Below are 26,825 nucleotides of genomic sequence, written 5' to 3'. Positions count from 1 at the left end.
GTGACAACATTATTATTATTTTACTGTCTGAGTCAGTTTTCTCCCTGTTCACTGTAGAGGGAAGAGAAGTCAAAATATGATTTGACTGCAAAGTCAGTCTGTCCACAAAAAGACTGAGAGAAGAGGAGAAGATATGAGGTGTGGTTCTCCCTGTTCTCTCAATTAGAATCAGGTTTGATTCATGTGATTCCTCTGTAGACACAACATTGTGATGTGCTGAATATTACACATGGAACCTACAACTTAACCAAGAAAACTGACCTGGGGTATGCCTGGTTTTACTATACAGAATACTCTGTGTGTGCATGTGTGTCACTTCCTGTTCTCAGTCTTGTGTATGATTCTTGTTTGTGACCTCACAGTCAGTGTTAGTGGTTCCCTTTCAGACTGACTGAAATCCAGAAGATGAGTGAGTGTGTGGAAGAAGCGGAGGACAGAGCAGAGTCTCCAGGATCAATTTCTTTGAACAATGAACAGTCCAGAGATCTTCCAGTCCCCGGTAATAAACCTGGATCTTCAGCTACAAGGTAAGAGAACTATTGTAAACTTCTTAATGTTTTTGTACGACATTTTGTGTCTGTATCAATTGTCAACTGTAGAGAGATGACATGAAAGAAAGAAAATCAAAAGACAGTAGTTTGGAGACAGCACACCAGAACTTATAACAACTTTGGTAAGGGCTGCTGAATTATGGCAAAATTCATAATTGTGATTATTTTGATCAATATTGAGAGCATGATTATTTAACAAGTTACTCTTTTTTAATTCCTTCACTGGATCTTTCTGTAATAAAATTCTGTAGATCTGAGTTGATAACACAGACTTAGCTCATTAGAATTTCAGATGAAACAAGAGCCGAAACTAAATCCATAAAACGTTATCCTGATTAAAAAAAAAAAAAAAAAACTCAGACTAGATTCCTATTGTCATCTGCCTACTGCTTATTGTGTAAAACTGGACTAAATGTGCTGCTCTGCTTCTCCTGTCCGATGTGTGCAGAGTCACTGCTGATAGATCAACAACTATTTGAAGCATTATATTTTCTGGATCTTACCTTCTTTTCTCTGAGATCTTCATCACCGTTTTTTCAACTCTGTTATTCATGTAAAATGAGTCAGCAATAGTCCACTACTGCCTCAGTATTTTAAACAATGATAAGGATACAAACACATAAATGGTAAGCGGGTGGATGGAGCCACAGGGGCAAACATAATGTAGTTGTCTTGGGAGACAGTGAGGGAGGTGACAGCCACACAGAGCCACAGTAAGCAGTCTGCTTCTCCAGGCCGATGGTCTGCTCTCTCTCCCTCTGTTGTTCTCTCACCCTTGCGGCTCAACAATCAACTTGGCCCACAGGAATCTTACTGCTCAGCCACTCTGTGGCCAGTATTCACAGTTGTTTGTTTGAACATGACTCATTTCACCACCGACACATCCGCTACTAATCAGTGATATGTTTTATAACAGGACCTGCAGATTAATCGCGATGCCTGTGAACATAACTGGGATTACTACTGTTAACGTACAAGCTGTTAACTATGATAACAAAAAGACCACAATGACATATTGAAATTGTCTTAATGTATGTTTTAGATAATAAACACATACACAGTCAAGACGCTGCCTGTACAGTTTGCTAAGAAGTAGTGTTCCCAAGCTGCTGGTGACTATTTTAATTCAATGGCTAACAGAAAAATACATCCATTAAAATGTGTCCATCAGTGACCTTGAGAAGACCTCTTGGTGCTAGATCCCCTAGCGAGCTGTGACTGAGGTTGTAGAGGACTCAGTGTTATGAGTTTAGCACCAGAGCATTTCAGGTCTTGCGCTGAGTGATAGTAAGAGGCTGAAGGACGACGTCAAGAAGGTGATTGTAAACTCTGCAGGCAAACACTCGCCTTTCATTCATCAACATCAAACAACGCTTATCATTTGAGACATGTTAGTAGCCTAATGTTAGTTACTTAGCACAACCACTTGCTCTAATATTCTACTTGCTGGTTGTGATGACACATTCAGAATCATACATATATATATATATAACATATAACATTCTCTCTCAGTCCTGGGCCCAAAATATATGAAACTAATTAAATTAATATCATTAATGTGCATTGAATGCTCGACTAATGGCTTGTGACTTGCTGTTTAATATCTTGGCAGTGTTGTTAGAATCTTTTTGCTCAACTAATCTGTGAAAGGTTTTCAATTTAAAAAGAAATGTGTTCTTGTCCACAGAGGGAGGAATAGGAGTGGTGTTTCCGTGGATGAGCAGCTGTCCTGCTGTGCTCTGTGTCAGTATGTCCTTCAGGATCCAGTCTCTACCAGCTGTGGACACTGGCTGTGTAGACAGTGCATCACCTCTTACTGGGACCAGTCTGGTTCATCAGGAGACTTCTCCTGTCCCCAGTGTGGACGAAGATCTAGAATAAGACTTGGACTGCAGACAGCCAGTCAGACCAGCACTGTACAAAGTGAGACCAAACATTTGTCTGCTGATGTCTTCATCTCTGAAAACAGGACCTGTTGTTTTATGCAGTCATTTGCTATGTCACAAAGCATTGACATATAAGATAACTATAAATACCACAACCTCAAAAATATTTTCTTCTCATCTTGAGTTTTTCTGTAGCTGATCAAAATAATCAGCAGATTCTCAGATTCTCTGTCTTCAGTCTGACATTGTCTCTTCTCTTGCAGCAGATAGTGGTCTGCAGGAGGTTTTAGATCAACATAAGATCAGTCTGAGGAGCAGATGTGAACGTGTGACTGAAGGAACTGATGGAACAGGAAGTGGAACCCTCCTCAACAGGATCTACACTGAGCTCTACATCACAGAGGGACAGAGTCAAGAAGTTAATACCCAACATGAGGTGAGGCAGCTGGAGATAGCTTCCATGATGGAGACCCTCCATGACGCTCCAATCAAGTGCCACGACATCTTTAAAGCCTTACCTGACCAACAGAGACACATCAGAGTGGTTCTGACCAACGGCGTCGCTGGAGTTGGAAAAACCTTCTCAGTGCAGAAGTTCAGTCTGGACTGGGCAGAGGGCTCGGAGAACCAAGATGTCAGTCTGCTGGTTCTGCTTTCGTTCAGGGAGCTGAACCTGATCAGAGAGCAGCAGCACAGTCTTCTCAGGCTGCTCCATGTTTTCCATCCAACATTACAGAAGGTCACAGCAGAGCAGCTGGCTGTCTGTAAAGTTCTGTTCATCTTGGACGGCCTGGATGAAAGCAGACTTTCACTGGAGTTCACCAACAGGGAGGTTGTGTCTGATGTCACACAGACGTCATCAGTCAACCTGCTGTTGACAAACCTCATCCAGGGGAACCTGCTTCCCTCGGCTCTGGTCTGGATCACTTCCAGACCTGCAGCAGCCAATCAGATCCCTCCTACATGTGTTGACAGGGTAACAGAGGTACGAGGCTTCACTGACGCCCAGAAGGAGGAGTACTTCAGGAGGAGATCCAGTGATGAAGAGCTGTCCAACAGAATCATCTCACACATCAAGAAGTCCAGGAGCCTCCACATCATGTGTCAAGTCCCAGTCTTCTGCTGGATCACTGCTACAGTTCTGGAGCACATGTTGACTACAGAGCAGAGAGGAGAGCTGCCCCAGACCCTGACTGACCTGTACTCACAACTCCTGCTGGTTCAGACAAAGAGGAAGAAGCTCAAGTATGATGAGGGACATGAGACGAGTCCACAGGAGCTGATGGAGGCTGACAGGGAAGTTCTTCTGAAGCTGGGGAGGCTGGCGTTTGAACATCTGGAGAAAGGAAACATCATGTTCTACCAAGAAGACCTGGAGCAGTGTGGTCTGGATGTCACAGAGGCCTCGGTGTACTCAGGGCTCTGTACTGAGATCTTCAAAAGAGAGAGTGTGATCTTCCAGAAAACAGTCTACTGCTTTGTTCATCTGAGCATTCAGGAGTTTCTGGCTGCAGTCTACATGTTCCACTGTTACACCAACAGGAACACAGAGGTCCTGGAGAACTTCCTGAGAAAACACAGAGGCTCAAACCTAAATTCTCCTGTTAAGAACATTTTTAGAAACAATGTCTGGGACTCATCTTTGGATGTCTTCCTGAATAGAGTCATGGAGAAATCCTTCAAGAGTAAAAATGGTCACCTGGACCTGTTTGTTCGCTTCCTTCATGGCCTCTCTCTGGAGTCCAACCAGAGACTCTTAGGAGGTCTGCTGGGTCAGACAGAGAAAAGTCCAGAAACCATCCAGAGAACCATCAACAACCTGAAGAGGATGAGCAGAGGTGATATCTCTCCTGACAGAAGCATCAACATCTTCCACTGTCTGATGGAGATGAAGGACCACTCAGTTTATCAGGAGATCCAAGAGTTTGTGGAGTCAGAGACCAGATCAGAGAAGATACTCTCTGTGATCCACTGCTCAGCTCTGGCCTACATGCTGCAGATGTCAGAGAAGGTTCTGGATGAATTGGATCTGGAGAAGTACAACACATCAGAGGAGGGACGACGGAGACTGATCCCAGCTGTGAGGAACTGCAGGAAGGCTCGGTGAGTCCATATAAGATCATTAATATATTCAACAACCAGGAAATGCACAATTAAAGTTAGGGTTTTCTATCCCTGATTGTGAAATCATATGCTTAAGTTTAAGACCATTTATGCGCTATACATTCTGCGTAGTAGGAGAGCATCCAAGGCTGCCTTAGGTGTAGGACTGAGTTCACTAGCAATTAAAAACAAGCTTGATGCACTGGTATTTTACTTGGGGACACAATCATTGTGTAATGAACTATGCTTTTCCAGGGGTTCCAACAGTAACTGTATAAATGCTATGGCAACATTAAAGATACCAAAATCAGATGCCAAAGGACTAAACGCAGTCCTACTATGACAATTACTGTCATAGCGAATATCATTAAGAACTTTATCATTGCTGGGTGTTTTGCAGCAGTTTGGCTTCAGCTCTATTCTAGGTGGTTGTGGTTGTTGGGACGCATCAGTGTTTTCAGGCTCATCTGGGGTGGTGTTGGAGCTTTTTAGTAATTTCCCTGATGATTTCTAATGTAGTGACTTTGCGACACTGTGAGACGTGACGCCAGTGTGGTTTACCTTTTACCTTCACAGCAGGTTTTGCCAACACTACCTTGCAAGGTCCTGTTTGTCTTGATTCATCCCATTTTCTTTTATAGACTTTCACATAAACCAAGTCTCTCGATTTTATGAAGTGCGAGTCAGCAGGTTGAACTTTGTTGCTCTCTGTCTCCTTGGATCTGAGCGAAGAAGATTTTATGTATATTCATTAGTCACTGGACGCAGACTAATCCTATCCTATCCTATCCTATCCTATCATATCCTAATGTCATTTTTACAACATTATTTTTTTTAAAGTTTACTAGCATTAACATTAGCCACTATAAACTACTGCTCATATCAGAACATTAGTTATTTCTTATGAATTCAACTTTTTTTTTTTTTCTATTTGTCTTTTTGTGTTTTTACCTTTTTTAAGTTTCATGGTGCTTTGAAGACTTTCCATATATTGTGTAAATTAGACAGAATTCAAATTAGACAGAAACTTGCAGGTATTTTCTCTCTTGTTGCTGTAGAGGAGAGTTGTAGTATCGTTAAAAATTCAGTGTCAGCCAAGAACAGAGGTTTGAATATATCAGAGCAGAATGGGAGAATTTAGTCTTCTTCTACACATTAAAAGTCAATGTCATGTTTTGATGACATGTAAAGACAACACAACTTTGTGAATTTGTATATTGTCTGTGTGCTGAATAAGTTTTTAAAATGCTCAGAAAAAAATGTTGACAACAAATATCATATAGTAGTCATCTGTTATACATGACTAAAAATGTAATTATATGACCTTCATGTAACAGATTTCATATTTTCTCTAATCACAGGCTTTCTGGTTGTCAGCTCTCAGAGACTCACTGTGAAGTTGTTGTCTCAGCTCTGAAGTCCAACCCCTCCCATCTGAGAGAGCTGGACCTGAGCTTCAACAACCTGCAGGATTCAGGAGTGAAGCTGCTGTCTGTTGGACTGCAGAGTCCAAACTGTGCCTTGGAGACTCTGAGGTCAGTTCACTGACTCAAGCTGTTGGACTCTTTTTGGATATATTCATTTCAAGTCTTTGGTGTTTCAGTTTTTCATTGGTTCAGTTTTGAATGTAACCTGTTGTGGAGGGTTGTGTTAAGTGTGTGTTAAGTGTGTGCTGCTGAGTATTTACTCTTAGCTTGGGTGAGGGTCGGAATTAAAAGCATCTTAGAAGTTTGTTATGTAAGTTTCTTTAGATCTGGATTAGAGAGTGGAATCTTTCATTCAAAGAAGATTTCATTCTTTATACAGATTGAAGTCCTGCAGTTTTTCAGAGATCAGCTGTTCTTCTCTGGCCTCAGCTCTGAAGTCCAACCCCTCCCATCTGAGAGAACTGGAGCTGAGTCACAACAAGCTGCAGGATTCAGGAGTAAAGGATCTGTGTGGTTTTCTGCAGAGTCCAGACTGTAGACTGGAGACTCTGAGGTCAGACTCCATGTTTTATTTCTGTGCTGAGATGAATCTGATGTTAAAGTTGTGCTGACTCTAACCTGCAGACATCAGGCTGATATTATACTGATCCACACCGAGGATCTTCATGGTAAAGTCTGTTTTCTTCTTCTCTGGTTTAGTCCAGTGACTGTGGCAGAGAAATGTTGAGATATAAGTGACTATGTCTTTATTGTAGCAGCAGCATGTTGTCATTAGTATTAATGAGAGCTGTTTGTCACTGTTTGTATTTGACTGTTTTTAACTTGCTACCTGAGTTTCATTTTCTAAACCTTATTCAGCTCTGAACAGACGATGAAACACTGAACACTTTCAAGCAGCAACTTTGTTTCCTAAACTCACATCTTTTACTCTTTATTCAGACTGAGTGACTGCAGGTTGTCAGAGATCAGCTGTTCCTCTCTGGCCTCAGCTCTGAGGTCCAACCCCTCCCATCTGAGACACCTGGACCTGAGTGAAAACTTGGACCTGCAGGATTCAGGAGTGCAGCTATTGCATGGTTTTCTGCAGAGTCCAGGCTGTAGACTGGAGACTCTGAGGTCAGACTCCATGTTTTATTTCTGTTGAGAAATAATCTCAATCTGATGTTAATCTGATGTGAAAGTTGAGTTGACTCTAACCTGCAGACATAGACTGGAATTACCATCACCTCTTCAACCAGAGTTTCTGTTGGGGAACAGTTCTCACAGGAAAGTGATCAGAGGTTGGAAAGACTGTCTCAACTTGGGAATTTGAGGGGGAATTTAGTTATTTCCATGATGTAGTCTATGTATCTCATCCACGCTTTGTTCAAGTGTGGATGAGATGTTCGCTGTTGTCGATGCTGTTGTAATTGCAGTTACAAAGATAGGAATTCCTAAATCCACATATTTCTTCTTCTACAATAACTAAAGGTAGTTGGACAAATACTCATCAGCTACTGATTAGATACAGCAAATTGAAATCCACTGAAATCACCTGAAATGAATAAGAAGACATGTCTTGTGCATTTTTAAAAAAAAATGAGCTGCACAACATTAGTTTGTATAGATGAAGCCTCTTTCGTTCCTTTTTGTTCCTCTTGGAATTTGAGACATGGCAGTCTGCAGCTCAGTTCACTGTTAATTGTTCAGATGGCGAGGTCACACCTTCATAGGAGATGGAGCGCATGTTTCCACAGGGAGCATGCTGGGAACTGAAGTCACTATGTCTTTATTGAAGCAGCAGCATGTTGTCATAAATGTTAATGAGAGCTGTTTGTCACTGTTTGTATTTGACTGTTTTTAACCTGCTTCCTGATGGTTCAGGTGTTTGACTTTCATTTTCTAAACATCTACTTTCTAAACCTTCTTCAGCTCTGAACAGATGATGAAACACTGAACACTTTCAAGCGGCAACTTTGTCTCCTAAACTCACATCTTTTATTCTTTATTCAGGTTGAAAGACTGCAGTTTGTCAGAAATCAGCTGTTCTTCTCTGGCCTCAGCTCTGAAGTCCAACCCCTCCCATCTGAGAGAACTGGACCTGAGTGACAACAACAAAGTGCAGGATTCAGGAGTGAAGGAGCTGTGTGGTTTTCTGCAGAGTCCAGACTGTAGACTGGAGATTCTGGGGTCAGTTCACTGTCTGTTGCTGTGGTAGATGTTATAACTTAAATCACTGCAGTTCTTAAAGCTATCCCTTATTAACTTGTTTAAGGCTAATTAAACGAATCAAACATTTCAGCCATTTAAACGTGTGGGGTCTAGCATTTTTGCCCTCAGTGACTCTGCATCCACAAGTGATAATTACTTCTGTTAGGCCCTGAGTCTGAGCAGTTAAGCATGCAGGTACAGAAAACAAAGCCTGTCAATTGCTTGACTGGATCTCTGACTGTGTAGTCCCACTCACTGAACTGAAACGTGGCAAAACATTGCATTTTCCTCATGCTCCCTAGTTTCCCAAACCATAAGTGCTGTTACTATAACAAACATCCCAAACTCTCTCTAGAATTCTTATTATTTTACAAGTTTCCTTGCTGAATATTGGAGATGAACTCTTGATTTTTAATGATGGCTTAGTGTTTTTATCTGATCTACAGTTTACCATTACACTGGAACTTGCTGGGCCTGATTCCAGCAGTTTAAGCTGCTGACTAAAACTCAGTTGGGAACTTCTCTACCATAGCACCCAGCACTGGACATTCTCCCTCTAGGGCAACTTATTGTCGTTGCTGATGAGGCCAACCACTGTCATATTGTCTGCAAACTTGATAATGGTATTGGAAACACGTCCAGGTGTCTGAGCAGAGCAGAGGGCTCAGTACACAGCACTGTGGGAAGCCAGTGTTCAGGGTGAGGGTTGAGGAGCTGTGATTATCTAATCTGTGTGGGTGGATGCAGGTTTTGAGATGACGCATGTCCAGTCTCTTCATGATGCTTGTGACTGCAACAGGGCAGTAGTCATTAAGACTCAGTGAAGTGGGGCGTTTAGGCACCAACACCATGGAGGTGGTGGAGGTGAATAAAAGCATTGTTCTAGGTTTGCAGTTCAACATGATTGATTATTAATGATTTTATCTGCATGATTTAATCTACAGATTGCGCTACTGCTGGTTATCAGAGATCAGCTGTGCTTCTCTGGCCTCAGCTCTGAAGTCCAACCCCTCCCATCTGAGAGAACTGGAGCTGAGCTACAACAACCTGCAGGATACAGACCTGAAGGAGCTGTGTCATCTTATGGAGAGTCCACTCTGTGGACTGGAGACTCTGAGGTCAGTAGAGGTGTTGAGTCAGTCCATGTTGCTTTCAGTAGTATTATACTAAACACAGTTAGTACCAAATTAAAGCTCTGGTTGATTCACTGACTAACCCACTAATAAGGCTGTTTATTCTGGATCGGTTAATACTTAGCTGGATGAGGCTGATCTGGGATCATCACTGCTGGGTTTAATAAAGCTAACTCAGACAAAAACTGTTGTGGTTGTGTTTGTTCCTATAGGATCAATGGCAGGGAGATTAAAGCTTCCAGAGACAAAACCCGTGAGTACTGTAACACTCCTATTCATCATTGTATTGTAAATAAAACCTGATGTTATAATGTCATATCATCACCAAAATATTTATAAATTATTTTTTAGTCCGATCTCTGGGAAACCTATGTTTCATTTTGTCAAGAACAATAGGCTGTATTTCAGCCAACAGGAGTATATACCCCATGGTCACCTGGATTTCAGGCTAGTGCATTATTTCAGATTTTGTTTTAGATGCGTGGAGGTTTTTGTTTCATGTAATATATAACAGTGTCAAACGTTATTATATTAAATTCAGATGAGCAGGATAGGCGGGAAAGTCTGAGGACATCTAGTGGACAGGTGGAAAATGGCAGGTCTGGAAAGTGACTCAGAAATGCATGGGCCTGGGGGAAGTGATTAGTGCCTTGAAATGAGGACAGAGGGGCTGACTGAACAAAAGACAAATAACCAAGGCCATTGTCATGATGATACGAGCATGAGGTCAAATCTAATTGTTCATGAAGAACGTGGTCTGCGAACAGTGAGATGATCATAACAGAGATCTGCAGTCTGTCCCTTGTCACCTGCTTCCTGAAGCTCAGGTCACAGATCTTTCTGTCTGTAAAAAATCCTCATTAATGAAAATCCTGCTGCCGTAGGTTTTTCCCTCTTTTCAGAGTTTCTTCTTTATTCTTGAATCTGAGCAGCTACATCACAGTGGACCATGGCCTGTTGGCTCACTCTTCAGATTTTCTCTTGTGATTTGCATATTCAGCTTCAACTGATTTGGGATCAAGTTGAAATTTTCTTTGACTTGATATTCTGGCCTTTCCTCAGGGACTCCATCAGCGATGATGTTATTCCTCTTGGTGCTGACTCTCTACATGCTCTGATTTTCCAGAGTGTTTGTCAAAAGAAGATCATACAGATGTAGACTGAATTGAAAAGCTTGTCAGACCGGCAGCGTGGTTGGAAATGTCCTTTGTTCAGTTCAAATTTAAAACCTTAAATTTGATTTCAGAAAGTGCAGATACCCTGTGCTTTTCTAATGGAGAGATATTCATACTGATCATTTTACTCACTACAACTTCGTAAATGTAGCTCTCAGTGTTTATTATAAATTTCTGTCTTATTTTTCATGCTTTGTAAATATTCTCAGTGAGTGTGCAGCCTGCTGATGAGGAAGAAGATGATTTGTGCTCAGAGGATCCATCATTGTTAAATAAAGGTAAGAAAAACTGTTGACAGATCACTTGTTGTTTTCAGAGGATGCAGACTTAAAGCATTGCTGCAGGTCTGTGGTCCACAAATATAAAATAAGCCTGACTGCATCTTTTTGTCAATGCAACTGATGCCACTGAAGACAGTGATACCCACAATAAATGTACTGCTGACATGGAGGAAAACCCTTTAATCATTCTTTCCAGATCTGACTTTCTACAGTACAGCTGCTGTTTATCAGAGCATATATACAACTTCATGTAGTTGCAGCTGGTGAATTTCACTGAATAGAAGCAGCTACAAACAGCTCACATATCCAGATTATAGACTGAATTTACTCAGTAGCAGATATTTGGACACATCCTCTCGGATTAATACGCAGTCAATAGAAAACCAGAAGCGTCTGAGAGGAAAGAGATGACAGGAAGTTTTGAACTGCTGCTGTTTGACTCTGTTCACATATTCTGACGTCATCTCTGACTCAGTAAACACTGATTTCTGATGTTTGTGTTCTCCCATCAGGTGACTCTGATGTCAAACTGGATCCAAACACAGCAGAGACAAAGGTGGATGTGCCTGAGGATGAAACACAGCTAAAGAAGGTGAGAGAACAACAGTTATGTCCTGATATTCCAGACAGATTTAGGGGTTAACACACAGCAGGCAATGAAAAACAAATACTCAAAGAAGTTAACAAATATGTCCTGTAGCGGGAACGTCTTCATCGCTTTTGAACAGTGAAACTGACTAAGAACTACTGATTCATAGTTTAGAATCAGGTCTCACTTTGGCAGTAGATACACGTGTTGTACATTATCAGGTTGTATCACACTTTAACTGAAACCCCAAAGAAATTCTGTGTGCATCCCCATCTAATTCTAATTTGAAATTTCTTCAACATAATGTTTTAATTCCAGCTTTGAAACAACTTAGTCATATAGGTGTAATCAATCATGTAGATCAACATTAAGTGTCTCTTTGGATCTGAAAACTAAAGCTTCTATTGTGTAGATTTTTTCATTGTATCAGAGAGGAAGACTTTCTGAACAATTTGACAATTAAAAAAGAAAATTTAATTTCCTGAAGACAGAGACACAGACAGAGATGACCTGAACAATGAATGATCTGTCCTTTAAATGGCTGGATGTCTGGCAGGTCAGAAATGTTGGTCTTGTGTCTGCAGTTTGAGCAGTTCTACAGTCTGACAACCCAGCTACTGTCAAAACATACTGCCTGTATGTTGTAATCTTCAGCAGTCTTTCTCCACACATGCAGAATCTGCTGCTTCAACCTGTCAGATGTAATTTGTAAATAATTACAATAGCACCATTGTGTCACACTATCAGTCCTATCAGACTTCATTTCCTCTCTGACTGTTCACTGTGCTTCAGTTCAGTGTGGACTGTGTGAGAACATTTGTTTGCGTCATTGAACAGAAGTTGATTATTTCTAATAAAACAGCTGATGTTGTTTCTTTCATTATCACAGCCTCCATCAAGTTTCACACCTGAACTGCAAACTGAATCTACACAAGTCTCATACAGGTAATGATGTAATAAAATCACTGTTTTAGGCAAAGCACCTCCACCACCTCCTGCCCCACAGCTTTCCTCTTTTTAGCTACAGCAGATGTGATCTCTGCAGTGTTGGTGGTCTCTTGTCCCTCTCTCTCCCTCAGTGCCCATTGTGTTACTGTGATGACACCAAGGTCACACAGTGGTTTTGTGTTTGTATGTTTGTATGTGCTTTTAACCTCTCAGTGGGTCCTTCCTATTTCCATCAGTTAACCTACATTTCCCTCACATGTGTCAAGGGAAACAATTTTTACAGAAATGAGTCCTCAGTTTCTGATGATGACATAGCTGGATCACAGCTGGATCAGCTGTGAGTCGGCCTCAGCAGCTCTGTCTCGTCTTTTGATGGTTTGGACTTTGTATTTGCAGATATTTGTGTGTCTCTTTTTCTCTCTGGTCTCAGGGCTCATGAAGTGGAGTCTGGTTTGGGATGAGAACAGTTTTTTTTAGTTAAAACCTTTTTATCTCTGCTTTAACAGGTTCCTTGCGGTCATTCAGTCTTCTGTGTCCTGCAGGTTCAGGTGTCCTGGTCCAGGTGGGTTCCAGTGTACTTTAACTGGACTGGTGTTTGTTATGGATCAGGAGGCGGAGCTGCTTTACAGGACTATCCAATGGGATGAGAGCCTCCTCCAATCAGCTGGCAAGACACCCGCAGGGCTACTGTTCGATATCCAGTGTTCTGAGGATGCTGTGTGTGAGCTCCACCTCCCACACTGTGAAACAAAGGATGGTGAGCAAACTCCTGTGCTTTTTTAGATCAATAATGAATCTCATCAAATTCTTGTATTTCTAGATACATATGGGAATATTATCCTTATGATGATGCAAAAGAGATCAGGAGGACAGGGATATTGCATATATTAAAACCATTATCATTTCTTCTTTTTTAAATTTCTTTTCATTTATTTTGATATTTCCCTTCCTCCTTGAATTGCAATGACAAGATCCCCCTGCTATAAAAATATATCCTCTCTGGACCTCACCCCAACTGACTGAAAGGAGTCTGACTTGCAGCAGCAAGGGCACTGTTCAGTTCTTGAATGACAAAATGATCACTACCATTGTAATGAGGCTGTTGTCAGTGAAACAGATGTTGAATGTGTCTCTGTTTTCACAGCTCTGTTTTCTGAAGACCTGCTGTCTGTCGTCCACCTCACTGATGAAGGAATGAGCCTCCTTGAGCCGCTGGAGATCACAGAAACTCACGTGATTGTCAAAGTCCCTCATCTCTCTGCCTTTGGCCTCGTCTGGGCTTTGGAGATTTTATGGAGGATTTGGAACAACAGGAACCCAATTCATGGCCAAGTTTTGCTGTTCCTCCGACCACCAAACCTCAAAACGCAGAAGCAAAACCTCAATGTGCTTCTCCTTCCAACCAATATCCCTCTGGCAGAGGTTAAGACTTACCAGATATTACACTTTTAGTCCAAACTCATCAATATCTATAGGATATTGTGATACATGTTCAAAGACCACTTAGTGACTTAAAAAATGGTATTTCCTTTTTTTATCATTACAGTGGTGTAGCTAGACAAAACCCAGGTGCTTCAATAAAGACAGGAATCGGATAATCATTTTATCACACAGGCTGACTGAGAGGCAATGCATTGATGTGTGGGCGTGGGGTAGGAAAGGATGTGGTGGTGGTAATGATGGGTTTATCTTTTTCCTTGGTGACTTCAACACAGGCATGTTTAAAAATGGACATTTGTTTATGTAAAGAATATGATAATTTCTGCCATTTGGAGAGTCTAAAAAACACAGCTCTTTCTCAAGTAGCCTACTAGAATGTCAGGATGTTGACAAAGCTTTCAATCATAAACAATCACGTTCTAAAGGCTGTCAGAGCACAACATGCTAGTTATGTAGAGTTTAAGCACAGAAAAGATTAATCAAGTTTTCAAAAGAAATGAGGTATTCAGAATGGAAAATGTTTTTCAGTGAAATCTTAGAAAAAGCCAAGTAAGCTTTGGAAATGCCTTAATGGGGCACTGTAAGTTTAAAATCTAAAGCAAGCGATATCAGTCTGGATAAAGACGGAAATACGTGGTCAAAAATATATAATACTGAAGATGAACCCCTTTTTTAAAAAATATTCTCATGTCTCTTAAGGTGAAAGCAAAACAGGAAAACTCTGTGTTCATCCAGGCGCCTTCCAACTGCAAACTCATCAAAGATCAAAGTTACAGTGCTCACTGTCTTAACGCCTACAAAATCCAGCCTAAGGTGAGCATTTCCAATAAAAGTTTTTGTAACATGGAAATTTGTAAAACTTGTTTTAGTTTGCCTTGCATACTGTAAAGATACTGACACTGGTGCTACTGGTTTGCAGAAAGCAGAGTTTGATGTGGATTTTGGACCAAATTATCATCCAACGTTTGAGATTCGCCTGCCAACAAACACAGAAGAGACGATTATAACAGTCCGAGACCAAACAAACTCAGATATCTGGGAGTGTGAAGTTGACTTGACTGGTAAAGTCTTTATCCACCTGCAGCACCGCTTCACCTGGTAGAATAGAAAAAAGAGAATAGAGTGATAGTTATTGACTCTTATTGACTCTTTAACCGGTTTTAATGGATCTTATTGGCTATGGAGATGTCATCAGTTTGGCCAGAACATAACTGGAGGCGGTCAGGCTCACATTGTGATCAGATCTTGTCAGGTGTAAATGAGGTGTGTACAGTGTGACCACTTTCTGTTTGTTAAAAAGCTGCAAATAGCAGCAGAAAGTAGCAATAAATAAATAACACCTGTACATAGTATCTAATAATCTAATAAGTACATTTACTACTCAAGTACTAAATGTATGTACAAACATGTACCTTAACGGCATATTTTTCAAGTTTTTAATACTCTTATCAACATGGGAGTGGACAAATATGCTTGCTTTATGCAAATGTATATTTATTATTATTGCAGCAATCCAAAACAATGAGAAATACTGTCCAGAATATTCTCCAGAATAACCTCAAAGGTACTGCATGCAGGCTTTGAAGCTGAACTTGCCGTTTAAAAGACCCTTTTCTTTATCCATTGCTGCACGAGAAGGTTTATTTCTGCTGCCTTCCTCGTTACTGCTGTGTCGCTTCCTGATTTCCCAAACTAAGGGGACAGCCGGAGGCCATAATCCCAGAATCTGCGAGTGTTAATCGTGTGTCAAAACAATTAGTGGTGTTAAAAGGAATTTGCGTTAACTCGTGATTATCACGTTAACTTTGACAGCCCTATGTAATGAAAATACCAAAGATTTCATAGTTTTAGCTTCTCAAATGTAAAAATCTCCTTTTTTTCCTTTTTAAAAATGCTAATGTATTTATTGATGTTAATAATTCAGAGGTTTTGATTATTTGTATGGACAAAACAAGACCGAAGGTGTCACCTTGGACTGGGTATTATTGCGGGTATTATTGCGGGGCATTTCTCACAGTTGATTAATCTGAACATAATCAGCAGTTGCCTTATATAAAATAGTTAAAAATCAGCTCCACCTCAGCCAGTTACAGCATTAAAATGCTGCTTAGACATGAATGTTTGAGTGATAATTAAATGATATAGTAGCATAACAATCATTATCATTTTTCTGCTCCTTTGATACTTAAAGTACCTTTTCCTGTTTATATTTGAGTACTTTTGCTGGACATTTAGTTTTTTTTTGGGCTTTTGTCATTAGATCTCTGTTTAAAAGTGATGTTGATTTTTAAACATATGTCTTTTCCCTGGTTTTTTTCCAGGTCCAAGAAGGGAAACTGTACATTGGAGTGTCCCAGCAGAGGACAGCTTCCCAGCTGATGACAACCTCCCAGCAGAGGACAGGCTGCTCTTAGCTCGGACACAGTTTATTAAGAGAGTGTCTGAAGCTGTTCTAAACCAGCTTCTGGATAAACTTCTTGAGCGTGGTGTTGTAACTGATGATGAAATGCAGTCAGCCAGAACAAAAACCAGAGCAGAAAAGGCACGAGATGTGATTGACACAGTGCGAAGAAAGGGAACTGAAGCCAGCTCGGTTCTGATCGCTGCTCTCTGTGAGGTGGATCGATTCCTTTCCAGAGTGCTCGCATTTAGATGAAGCAAAATCCAGAAACTGTCGAGTGAAAGAGGGAATCTCAGTTTTACAGTCTCACATTACTTATTGTAATCTTTAAATGAGAAGTTTTGTTTAAGTCTGTATTTTTAATAAGTGGACTTTCACTCTGAAAGTGATTCACTCCAGTTTGGAAAAAAAGGCCTCACACTGATCCAGCAAAACTTGAAATCACTCCATATTTACTATATAGTGCAGCTGATTTACTATTTTATTCATGTTTAAATATCTGTGCAAATGTCTTCGCTATTCAGAGTCCTCAAAAATTCCACAATGGAAGTAAAAAATTATCCAACATGTGCACCACTTTGTGCTAACAATCGCACAATGCAATGGATAAGAACATTTCCAGACAGCTGACAGTAATGATTTTCAGTAACTTTTGAAATGTCAATTTACTAGTCACTGTAGAGTAAAATATTGAATGTCTTTAAATAGTGAAAGAGAGGAAGTGATTTCAGACACAGTTTTGACTGTGTTGCACAGGGAAACAAAAATTCCACTGAGAAATGTCTGCAAACCTGAGGTAAATCAGACAGATGCTGATGCCCTTATTAAATAACACCTCAAAGGAAACAGACAGAAGACTGTTTGTGACTTTTGTCCACACAACGTCACTTTTCACGTGAACTACTGAGGTTAACACTACATGAGAGACGGAAAGGAAGAGACTGCGATGCTGTGTCTGATGGCTTCTGGATATATACTGAGCAGGAGGTTGTTGTGGTAACAGCTTGGCAGCTTGGGCTTCCTGCTCCCACTTACTGTGCTGTCATGGTGTCATCAGTGGACTCCAGGATGGCAGGTGAGCTGTTTGTGTAAAGAGAAGAGTCGGGGGGGGGGGGGGGGGGGGGGACACACACACAACCCTGGGGGCTCCTGTGCTAAGGGTCACCTGTCCCATAGAAAGAACAGATCCATTGCATCAGCTGTTTTCTTTATTCCTATAATATTGATAATAAACATTATTTATATAGTTTATTACATTGTCAGTGTGTAAAAAAAACATTATTTACATTTAATTTGGTTAAAAGCAGATATGTTGTACCTTTAACAGACTGATAAATGTACAACTAATCTAAACAACTTCAAACTGGTAAAGAACACACACACACACACACACACACACACAGACTCGTCATTTTCTGTAAATGGAGAGGAAATGAAACTGATAGTGTTCATCCTGTTAGTTCACACTCCAGGTTTTAACTGGACAGAACAAGGGAGTGAAACTGAAGACTGAGGTTGGTGAGTGTTAACATTATCATTATTGTTAATTTCACTGTTTAAGTCTCTGAGTCAGTTTTCTCCCTGTGCACTGTGGAGGGAAGAAGAGTCAGTGTGAACTCCTGTCCACAAAAAGACACTGAGAGAAAAGGAGATAATATGAGGTGTGGTTCTCTCAGTGAGAATCAGGTTTGATTCATGTGATTCCTCTGTAGACACAATGTTGTGATGAGCTGAATATTACACATGGAACCTACAACTTAACCAAGAAAACTGACCTGGGGTATGCCTGGTTTTACTATACAGAATACTCTGTGTGTGCATGTGTGTCACTGCCTGTTCTCAGTCTTGTGTATGATTCTTGTTTGTGACCTCACAGTCAGTGTTAGTGGTTCCCTTTCAGACTGACTGAAATCCAGAAGATGAGTGAGTGTGTGGAAGAAGCGGAGGACAGAGCAGAGTCTCCAGGATCAATTTCTTTGAACAATGAACAGTCCAGAGATCTTCCAGTCCCCGGTAATAAACCTGGATCTTCAGCTACAAGGTAAGAGAACTATTGTAAACTTCTTAATGTTTTTGTACGACATTTTGTGTCTGTATTAATTGTCAACTGTTATAAAACATGTGAAGATCCATCTGTTTCACTGTCTTACTACAGCTCCGTGCACACACCTTCACACACCTTTGGAGAAATTTAATGTTTCACAAACCTGACATGTCTTGCACTTACACTTGAGCTATTATCGGTTGCTGTTGTGGTGAGGGTTTTGGCAAACCACCAGTGAGTGACTCATAGGGCTCGACCAAATGTTAGGCAATGAGATTGGGTGACCAAGTTTTGATTGGTCTGTTGGTCGCAGGGGGAAAAAAAAATCAAACTCCACAAGCAGTGGCAACACTCAGTCACTCAGTTAGTCAGAGATAGAAATCATTTAAACAGCTGGTCCCTCTGGGTATCGGATAGTAACTGAGCATCTGGGGTTCAACTAACTGGGCATATTTAGTAATAAAATAATAAACAGGACATAGAGAGCAACAACTTCTTGATTTCACAAACACATATGTGACCAGCAGGACTCCTGCTTTATGGCAGCTCTCAGGGGACAGGCTACCTTAACTACTGAACTCAGTGTAAACATAGGACGGTGTGCTACAGTAATTACATACCGGTATGTTGGGCAGGAAATCCAAAGTGTCGATCATTTCAAGAGGCTGAAGCACGTCAAGAAGGTGTCTTGTAAACTCTGCAGGCAAACACTCGCCTTTCATTCACCAACATCAAGCAACGCTTATCATTTAAGAGTTGTTAGTAGCCTAATGTTAGTTACTTAGCACAACAACTCGCTCTAATATTCTACTTGCTGGTTGTTATGACACATTCAGAATCATTACCTCTTTTGCTGGTGTCATTAACAGGCAGCTCACTTCATGTGTGCACTGATGAGATTTATATTTTAAAGCCAAACTGTTGCAGTTTTGTGTATTTCTCTGTATGTAGCACAGTGTTAGCAGTGTTACTTATAACATTCTTTCTCAGCTCTGGGCCCAAAAATATGAAACTAATTAAATTAATATCATTAATGTGCATTGAATGCTCAACTAATGGCTTGTGACTTGCTGTTTAATATCTTGGCAGTGTTGTTAGAATCTTTTTGCTCAACTAATCTGTGAAAGGTTTTCAATTTAAAAAGAAATGTGTTCTTGTCCACAGAGGGAGGAATAGGAGTGGTGTTTCCGTGGATGAGCAGCTGTCCTGCTGTGCTCTGTGTCAGTATGTCCTTCAGGATCCAGTCTCTACCAGCTGTGGACACTGGCTGTGTAGACAGTGCATCACCTCTTACTGGGACCAGTCTGGTTCATCAGGAGACTTCTCCTGTCCCCAGTGTAGACAAAGATCCAGAATAAGACTTGGACTGCAGACAGCCAGTCAGACCAGCACTGTACAAGGTGAGACCAAACATTCGTCTGCTGATGTCTTCATTTCTGAAAACAGGACCTGTTGTTTTATGCACTGTCATTTGCTATGTCGCACAGCATTGACATATAAGATAACTATAAATACCACAACCTCAAAAATATTTTCTTCTGGGGCGGCCCGGTAGTCGAGTGGTTGGGGCGCGTACCATGTGAGTGCAAGATGCTCTTAGTCGCTGGTTCATCTCCTGACCGGCCTGACTCTTTCCTGCATGTCATTCCCCTCTCTCTACCCCCTTTCCTGTCAGTCTCTACTGTTCTATGATGAAGGCACAAGAAGCCCAAAAAATATATATATATATATATATATATTTTCTTCTCGTCTTGAGTTTTTCTGTCGCTGATGAAAACAATCAGCAGATTCTCAGATTCTCTGTCTTCAGTCTGACATTGTCTCTTCTCTTGCAGCAGATAGTGGTCTGCAGGAGGTTTTAGATCAACATAAGATCAGTCTGAGGAGCAGATGTGAACATGTGACTGAAGGAACTGATGGAACAGGAAGTGGAACCCTCCTCAACAGGATCTACACTGAGCTCTACATCACAGAGGGACAGAGTGAAGAGGTTAATACCCAACATGAGGTTAGGCAGCTGGAGACAGCTTCCAAGATGAAGACCCTCCATGACGCTCCAATCAAGTGCCACGACATCTTTAAAGCCTTACCTGACCAACAGAGACACATCAGAGTGGTTCTGACCAACGGCGTCGCTGGCATTGGAAAAACCTTCTCAGTGCAGAAGTTCAGTCTGGACTGGGCAGAGGGCTCGGAGAACCAAGATGTCAGTCTGCTGGTTCTGCTTTCGTTCAGGGAGCTGAACCTGATCAGAGAGCAGCAGTACAGTCTTCTCAGGCTGCTCCATGTTTTCCATCCAACATTACAGAAGGTCACAGCAGAGCAGCTGGCTGTCTGTAAAGTTGTGTTCATCTTGGACGGCCTGGATGAAAGCAGACTTTCACTGGAGTTCACCAACAGGGAGGTTGTGTCTGATGTCACACAGACGTCATCAGTCAACCTGCTGCTGACAAACCTCATCCAGGGGAACCTGCTTCCCTCGGCTCTGGTCTGGATCACTTCCAGACCTGCAGCAGCCAATCAGATCCCTCCTACATGTGTTGACAGGGTAACAGAGGTACGAGGCTTCACTGATGCCCAGAAGGAGGAGTACTTCAGGAGGAGATCCAGTGATGAAGAGCTGTCCAACAGAATCATCTCACACATCAAGAAGTCCAGGAGCCTCCGCATCATGTGTCAAGTCCCAGTCTTCTGCTGGATCACTGCTACAGTTCTGGAGCACATGTTGACTACAGAGCAGAGAGGAGAGCTGCCCCAGACCCTGACTGACCTGTACTCACAACTCCTGCTGGTTCAGACAAAGAGGAAGAAGCTCAAGTATGATGAGGGACATGAGACGAGTCCACAGGAGCTGATGGAGGCTGACAGGGAAGTTCTTCTGAAGCTGGGGAGGCTGGCGTTTGAACATCTGGAGAAAGGAAACATCATGTTCTACCAAGAAGACCTGGAGCAGTGTGGTCTGGATGTCACAGAGGCCTCGGTGTACTCAGGGCTCTGTACTGAGATCTTCAAAAGAGAGAGTGTGATCTTCCAGAAAACAGTCTACTGCTTTGTTCATCTGAGCATTCAGGAGTTTCTGGCTGCAGTCTACATGTTCCACTGTTACACCAACAGGAACACAGAGGTCCTGGAGAACTTCCTGGGGAGAAAACATGTTGATTCAACCCTGGATGTCTTCCTGAGGGCAGCCATGGAGAAATCCCTCAAGAGTAAAAATGGTCACCTGGACCTGTTTGTTCGCTTCCTTCATGGCCTCTCTCTGGAGTCCAACCGGAGACTTTTAGGAGGTCTGCTGGGTCAGACAGAGAACAGTCCAGAAACCATCCAGAGAGCCATCAACAACCTGAAGAAGAAGAAGACCAATATCTCTCCTGACAGAAGCATCAACATCTTCCACTGTCTGATGGAGATGAAGGATCACTCAGTTCATCAGGAGATCCAAGAGTTCCTGAAGTCAGAGACCAGATCAGAGAAGGAGCTCTCTGAGATCCACTGCTCAGCTCTGGCCTACATGCTGCAGATGTCAGAGGAGGTTCTGGATGAGTTGGACCTGGACAAGTACAACACATCAGAGGAGGGACGACGGAGACTGATCCCAGCTGTGAGGAACTGCAGGAAGGCTCGGTGAGTCCATATAAGATCATTAATATTATCAAACAGTGTTGGTTAGTTTAGCTCTTCAAATATACAGACTACAAATTTGTCATTATTATTATTGTTGTTGTTGTTGTTGTTGTTGTTGTTTTTGTTGTTTTTGTTGTTGTTGTTGTTGCTGGTCCAAAATATTTTTGAGCAAAGCATGCAAAAACACCGTCATCTTTCTACAGCCATACTTAAAACACTTTTCCATCCTTGAATACTTGCACATCGTGTTCACACATAACACTTCACACCACTGTTAAGGAGAAAATTCTTTCTTTTTTTCCAGTTTGAAACAGGTCTATACTCAGTGGTATCCATCAAATGTTGCGTGCTAGAACAGCAGACTTGTAATGTATCTTACACATTACCTGTATAATATAGCTGTCCTCAGGGGCAGCCTGTGACATCATGAAAGAAGATAGATTCATCAGGTTGGAAGACATCCCACCATCACCATTCACCATGCTTTAAAGACAATTGCATGAAGGAGACAGAGATAAGATTAACTGAACCAGTGATACGAATAGAAAATATTAATCAACACAGGATGTGTCATACTCTTTTGTCATCAAATGCTTGAAGTTATTAAGTGTCCTCTTTCATAATGACATATTTTATAATGTATGTATCATCACAGACTTCTTGGTTGTGGACTCTCAGAGACTCACTGTGAAGTCGTGGCCTCAGCTCTGAAGTCCAGCCCCTCCCATCTGAGAGAGCTGAACCTAAGTGGAAAGAAGCTGCAGGATTCAGGAGTGAAGCTTCTGTGTGCTGGACTGGAGAGTCCAAACTGTGGACTGGAGACTCTGAGGTCAGTTCACTGACTGGAGCTGGTGTAGTTTATTTCTAGTAGTCTTTGTTTAGATTTAGTTCAAATTCTTGACTATAATTCCAAATTTCTGGTTCATAAATATTTAGGATTGGTCTAAAGAATTTTGTTTTTTTTTTATTCAGAAATGTTCTGTGTCCAAATGGCTGAATAGTTTTATGAAAGACTTGCTATTTCACTTTGTTTGTATGGCATCTTTTGTACAAGACAACTGACAAGCTGTTAGTATGTTGGGACAAATGTGAACAGTGAACCAATTTCAGACTAGTGCATACAAGAAGTAAAAACTGAGAAAGTGAAATATTAAAACTGAAAAGGAAAAAAAAAAACCAATAACATGTAAAATAATAACATTAACATAATACATTGCTCACATACACATATGTACATTAAAAGAGTTATTGGTGTCAGTGCAAGATACAGTCACTAAACTTTACAGGTGTGTAACTGAGATTTAAAGGAGGGTGGAGCTCAAAGATGGGTGTGGTCTGACCCATCAGTACTCAGTAGTTATTACTACATTATTACATGAGCACAAAGTACTGATGGGTCAGAACGTTAACATGCTGGTGTGATGGTCTCTTTTGCTCTCTTGTATTTTTGTTTTGTATGTATGTGTTCATGCTGGCACAGTAGTATAAATACTGTGTGTATTTACTTTGTCTCCTCAGCCAGTAAAATAAAAATTTATTGTTGACATGTTTTATATTTTATTCAGATTGGGTCGCTGCAGTTTGTCAGAGATCAGCTGTTCTTCTCTGGTCTCAGCTCTGAAGTCCAACCCCTCCCATCTGAGAGAACTGGACCTGAGAGTAAACAACCTGCAGGATTCAGGAGTGAAGGAGCTGTGTGGTTTTCTGCAGAGTCCAGACTGTAGACTGGAGACTCTGAGGTCAGACTCCATGTTTTATTTCTGTGCTGAGATGAATCTGATGTTAAAGTTGTGGTGACACTAGCTACAGATTGAAAACTTTAATATAACAAGAAAAAAACTTAGACTGTAAATGCACTGCTTTTATATAGTGCTCTTCTAGTCTATCATTAGCAAAGTGGATTTCATATATAGTAGTATGTCATTGTCAGTGTCATTCAATCACACATTCACACCCTGATGGTGCAGCATCAGGAGCCTCTCAGGGCTTGTTTTCACAGATGACAAAAAACTAAAATTAAAAGAAACATTCTAACCCCTTCTGTAAATGACAGCATAACCATTCATGAAAGTCGTTTTTATTGCTGCCCTAATTTTGTTGGCTGCACCATTCCATCACATGGAAATATTGTTGATGTCGTCTGCACAATTTTGCTCCCATTCCACATTTGGCACCTTTGTAAACGTTTTGTAAACTAAACAGCTCTGAACAGATTATGAAACAATGAATGGTTTGAAGTCACAACTTTTATTCTTTATTCAGGTTGAGGTCCTGTGGTTTGTCAGAGATCAGCTGTTCTTCTCTGGCCTCAGCTCTGAAGTCCAACCCCTCCCATCTGAGAGAACTGGACCTGAGTTACAATGAGCTGCAGGATTCAGGAGTGAAGCTGCTGTGTGGTTTTTTAGAGAGTGCAGACTGTAGACTGGAGACTCTGAGGTATATATTTAAAGTACGTGCATTACATTTCATTCATGTGCTCATTTGGCAGATGCTTTTATCCAAAGCGAATTAGAAGTCGAAGAGTGTTTGAAAATCCACTCTTAAAGGTTCACTAGGTAACTTGTAGAAGTAGGTAGTCATGTTCCTCTGCCTCCTCCTACTGCTCCTATTGTAATTTGCAAGAATCCACCATACCTGAATGAAAACAACCAATCAGAGCCAGTCTCATTCCCAGGTCCTCAAATGCCGGCACTTTGGGTCCAGTGGTCATCCCAAATTACTGGATATTTGACGAGGAATGAGACACAGCAATCAACTATCTTCCTCCAGAATTGTGTTATAAATTATTCTTTCTCCGTGATTTATTCTTTATTCAGGTTGAGTTCCTGCAGTTTGTCAGAGATCAGCTGTTCTTCTCTGGTCTCAGCTCTGAAGTCCAACCCCTCCCATCTGAGAGAACTGGACCTGAGTTACAACGACCTGAAGGATTCAGGAGTGAAGCTGATGTGTGATTTTCTGGAGAGTCCAGACTGTAGACTGGAGACTCTGAGGTCAGTACACTAGATGTTATTTGATTAATTTACAATTGAACCTAATTTATATACATAATTTAATTTATAAAGTTAATCTTATTTTCATCATATTTGCATTTTTCTTGTACTAAATTTTGTCTGTAGTCACAGAAGACTGTTTCTTAAAGAAACTAGCTATCCACTGTTAGTTCTTAAGGTAAATGAATGTTTATAATTTTTGAGTCACATCTGTGAATAAAAGATCCTCTGAACTAATCTGATCCACTCTGATTATCCTAATGGTGAAGTCAATTTTCTTCTTCTGTGGTGTAGTCCAGTCACTGCAGAGAAATGTTGAGCAACACATTTAAAACTTCACCTGACCTTTTTGTTGTTTTTTATGTTTGGCTGCACAGTGTGAGTTTGTATAGATAGAGCTACACCAGACTGTCACATTTACTCAACTATTGAATCAGAAAAAAAAAAGAGACCACCCATCAGCTTTGCTACGTCATCTGTCTCTTTTCTAATAATGCAGAAAAATCCACCAGAAAAATGTATTTAATTAATTTGTTTAAATGTAAGGATTAAAATTTTTAGGAGCAAATTAAAAAAGAGATACAGGCACACACACAAATATATTATATTTATATTGAAAAAATAACATAAATGCATCTCTTTTTTAACATAAAACCTGCTGTGTGCACAAGCTGCAGGAAACATTGTCTCCTAAACTCACATCTTTTATTCTTTATTCAGGTTGAGTGGCTGCAGTTTGTCAGAGATCAGCTATTCTTCTCTGGTCTCAGCTCTGAAGTCCAACCCCTCCCATCTGAGAGAACTGGACCTGAGTAGAAACAACCTGCAGGATTCAGGAGTAAAGGATCTGTGTGGTTTTCTGCAGAGTCCAGACTGTAGACTGGAGACTCTGAGGTCAGACTCCATGTTTTATTTCTGTGCTGAGATGAATCTGATGTTAAAGTTGTGCTGACTCTAACCTGCAGACATCAGGCTGATATTATACTGATCCACACTGAGGATCTTCATTGTAAAGTGGTCTGAGGTCAGTTCACTGTCTGTCACTGTTGCAGATTTTATATCTTTAATTTAAACTTCACCCATCATCACCATATTGTCATCCCCTCAATCTTAAAAATGAATAAGTAAATAAATAAATAAAATAAATACAAATACACAATATACAAGGAAAATAATAACAAAATGTGAACAAAAATGTGATTCTTCGTGAAATATAAACCTTTTATATGAATTGGTTATACATCCACTAAACAAATTAACTTAAGACAGACAGATACACACAAATGAAAGTGTAGTTTGATTTGTGTGTAAAGTTTCCAAATATAGGTGTTTACAGTATCAACATAGTATTGATCCCCAGTAACAGACTGTTCTGAGGTCAGCAGCAGGTGATGAACCTGTGTTGACCTCAACAGCTGTATGAATGTTGTGCTGATGTTTGGAGGATGTGTGTAGAAGTCTGACATGATGATGATCCACAACAACAGAAGGACAAAGTCACTCTGCTTATGTAGAGAAAAGATCATTGATCAGGACATATCTGATAGATTATCAATGATTTTATCTACATGATTTATTCTTTCTTCAGACTGAGGTCCTGCAGTTTGTCAGAGATCAGCTGTTCTTCTCTGGCCTCAGCTCTGAAGTCCAACCCCTCCCATCTGAGAGAACTGGACCTGAGTGACAACAAGCTGCAGGATTCAGGAGTGAAGGAGCTTTGTGGTTTTCTGCAGAGTCCAGACTGTAGACTGGAGACTCTGAGGTCAGTTCACTGTCTGTTACTCTTGTAGATCTAGATCTTGATTTACCAATGAACCTAATTTATACACATACATAACTTAGATTCATAAAGTTGCAAATGTCCACATTTTCTTTTTTCATATGGTACTGAATGTAGTCTACAGTCACAAAAGACCGTTTCTTTGATCAATTGTAGAAAATCTTGTCTGTTTTTGAAGTAAATTAATGTAAATTATTGTTTTTATAATTTTTTGTAAAGAGTCACATCTATGTAGAGAAGATAGTATTTGTTTGAATTTGATA

The 26,825-nt window shown here is 40.8% G+C and overlaps 1 protein-coding gene across 18 annotated transcripts in view; it reads left to right on the top strand.

The window, feature by feature from the left end:
- LOC139624914 (protein NLRC3-like) overlaps window positions 1-26,825 on the top strand; it is a 74,261-nt gene that overhangs the window by 1,258 nt on the left and 46,178 nt on the right. For 6 of the 18 annotated variants that reach the window (XR_011691780.1, XM_071484313.1, XM_071484305.1 and 3 more), the window contains exons 2-12: window positions 387-527; window positions 2,239-2,474; window positions 2,701-4,540; window positions 5,902-6,075; window positions 6,347-6,520; window positions 6,907-7,083; window positions 7,960-8,136; window positions 24,055-24,228; window positions 24,609-24,782; window positions 25,503-25,676; window positions 26,371-26,544. Coding sequence is in view for 16 of the 18 variants with exons in the window: in XM_071484313.1 (XP_071340414.1) it covers window positions 387-527; window positions 2,239-2,474; window positions 2,701-4,540; window positions 5,902-6,075; window positions 6,347-6,520; window positions 6,907-7,083; window positions 7,960-8,136; window positions 24,055-24,228; window positions 24,609-24,782; window positions 25,503-25,676; window positions 26,371-26,544 (3,615 nt within the window). In the remaining 2 variants the exon portion in view is untranslated. Of the gene's footprint in view, window positions 1-386; window positions 528-2,238; window positions 2,475-2,700; window positions 4,541-5,901; window positions 6,076-6,346; window positions 6,521-6,906; window positions 7,084-7,959; window positions 8,137-9,101; window positions 9,276-9,502; window positions 9,544-10,674; window positions 10,744-11,258; window positions 11,339-12,224; window positions 12,281-12,825; window positions 13,041-13,427; window positions 13,706-14,422; window positions 14,537-14,642; window positions 14,785-16,044; window positions 17,200-17,255; window positions 18,166-19,332; window positions 19,569-20,003; window positions 21,793-22,447; window positions 22,622-23,357; window positions 23,532-24,054; window positions 24,229-24,608; window positions 24,783-25,502; window positions 25,677-26,370; window positions 26,545-26,825 lie in introns of those variants that run through there. The other 12 variants (XM_071484327.1, XM_071484306.1, XM_071484315.1 and 9 more) reach the window with 10 other exon arrangements.

Source organism: Trachinotus anak, unplaced genomic scaffold (assembly GCF_046630095.1).
Source record: "Trachinotus anak isolate AG129_WGS33_773 ecotype Australia unplaced genomic scaffold, CSIRO_AGI_Tana_v1 ptg000009l, whole genome shotgun sequence".
Taxonomy (NCBI): domain Eukaryota; kingdom Metazoa; phylum Chordata; class Actinopteri; order Carangiformes; family Carangidae; genus Trachinotus; species Trachinotus anak.
The sequence above is the reverse complement of the archived record's forward strand: the minus strand, read 5'-3'. Positions and strand labels throughout refer to the sequence as shown.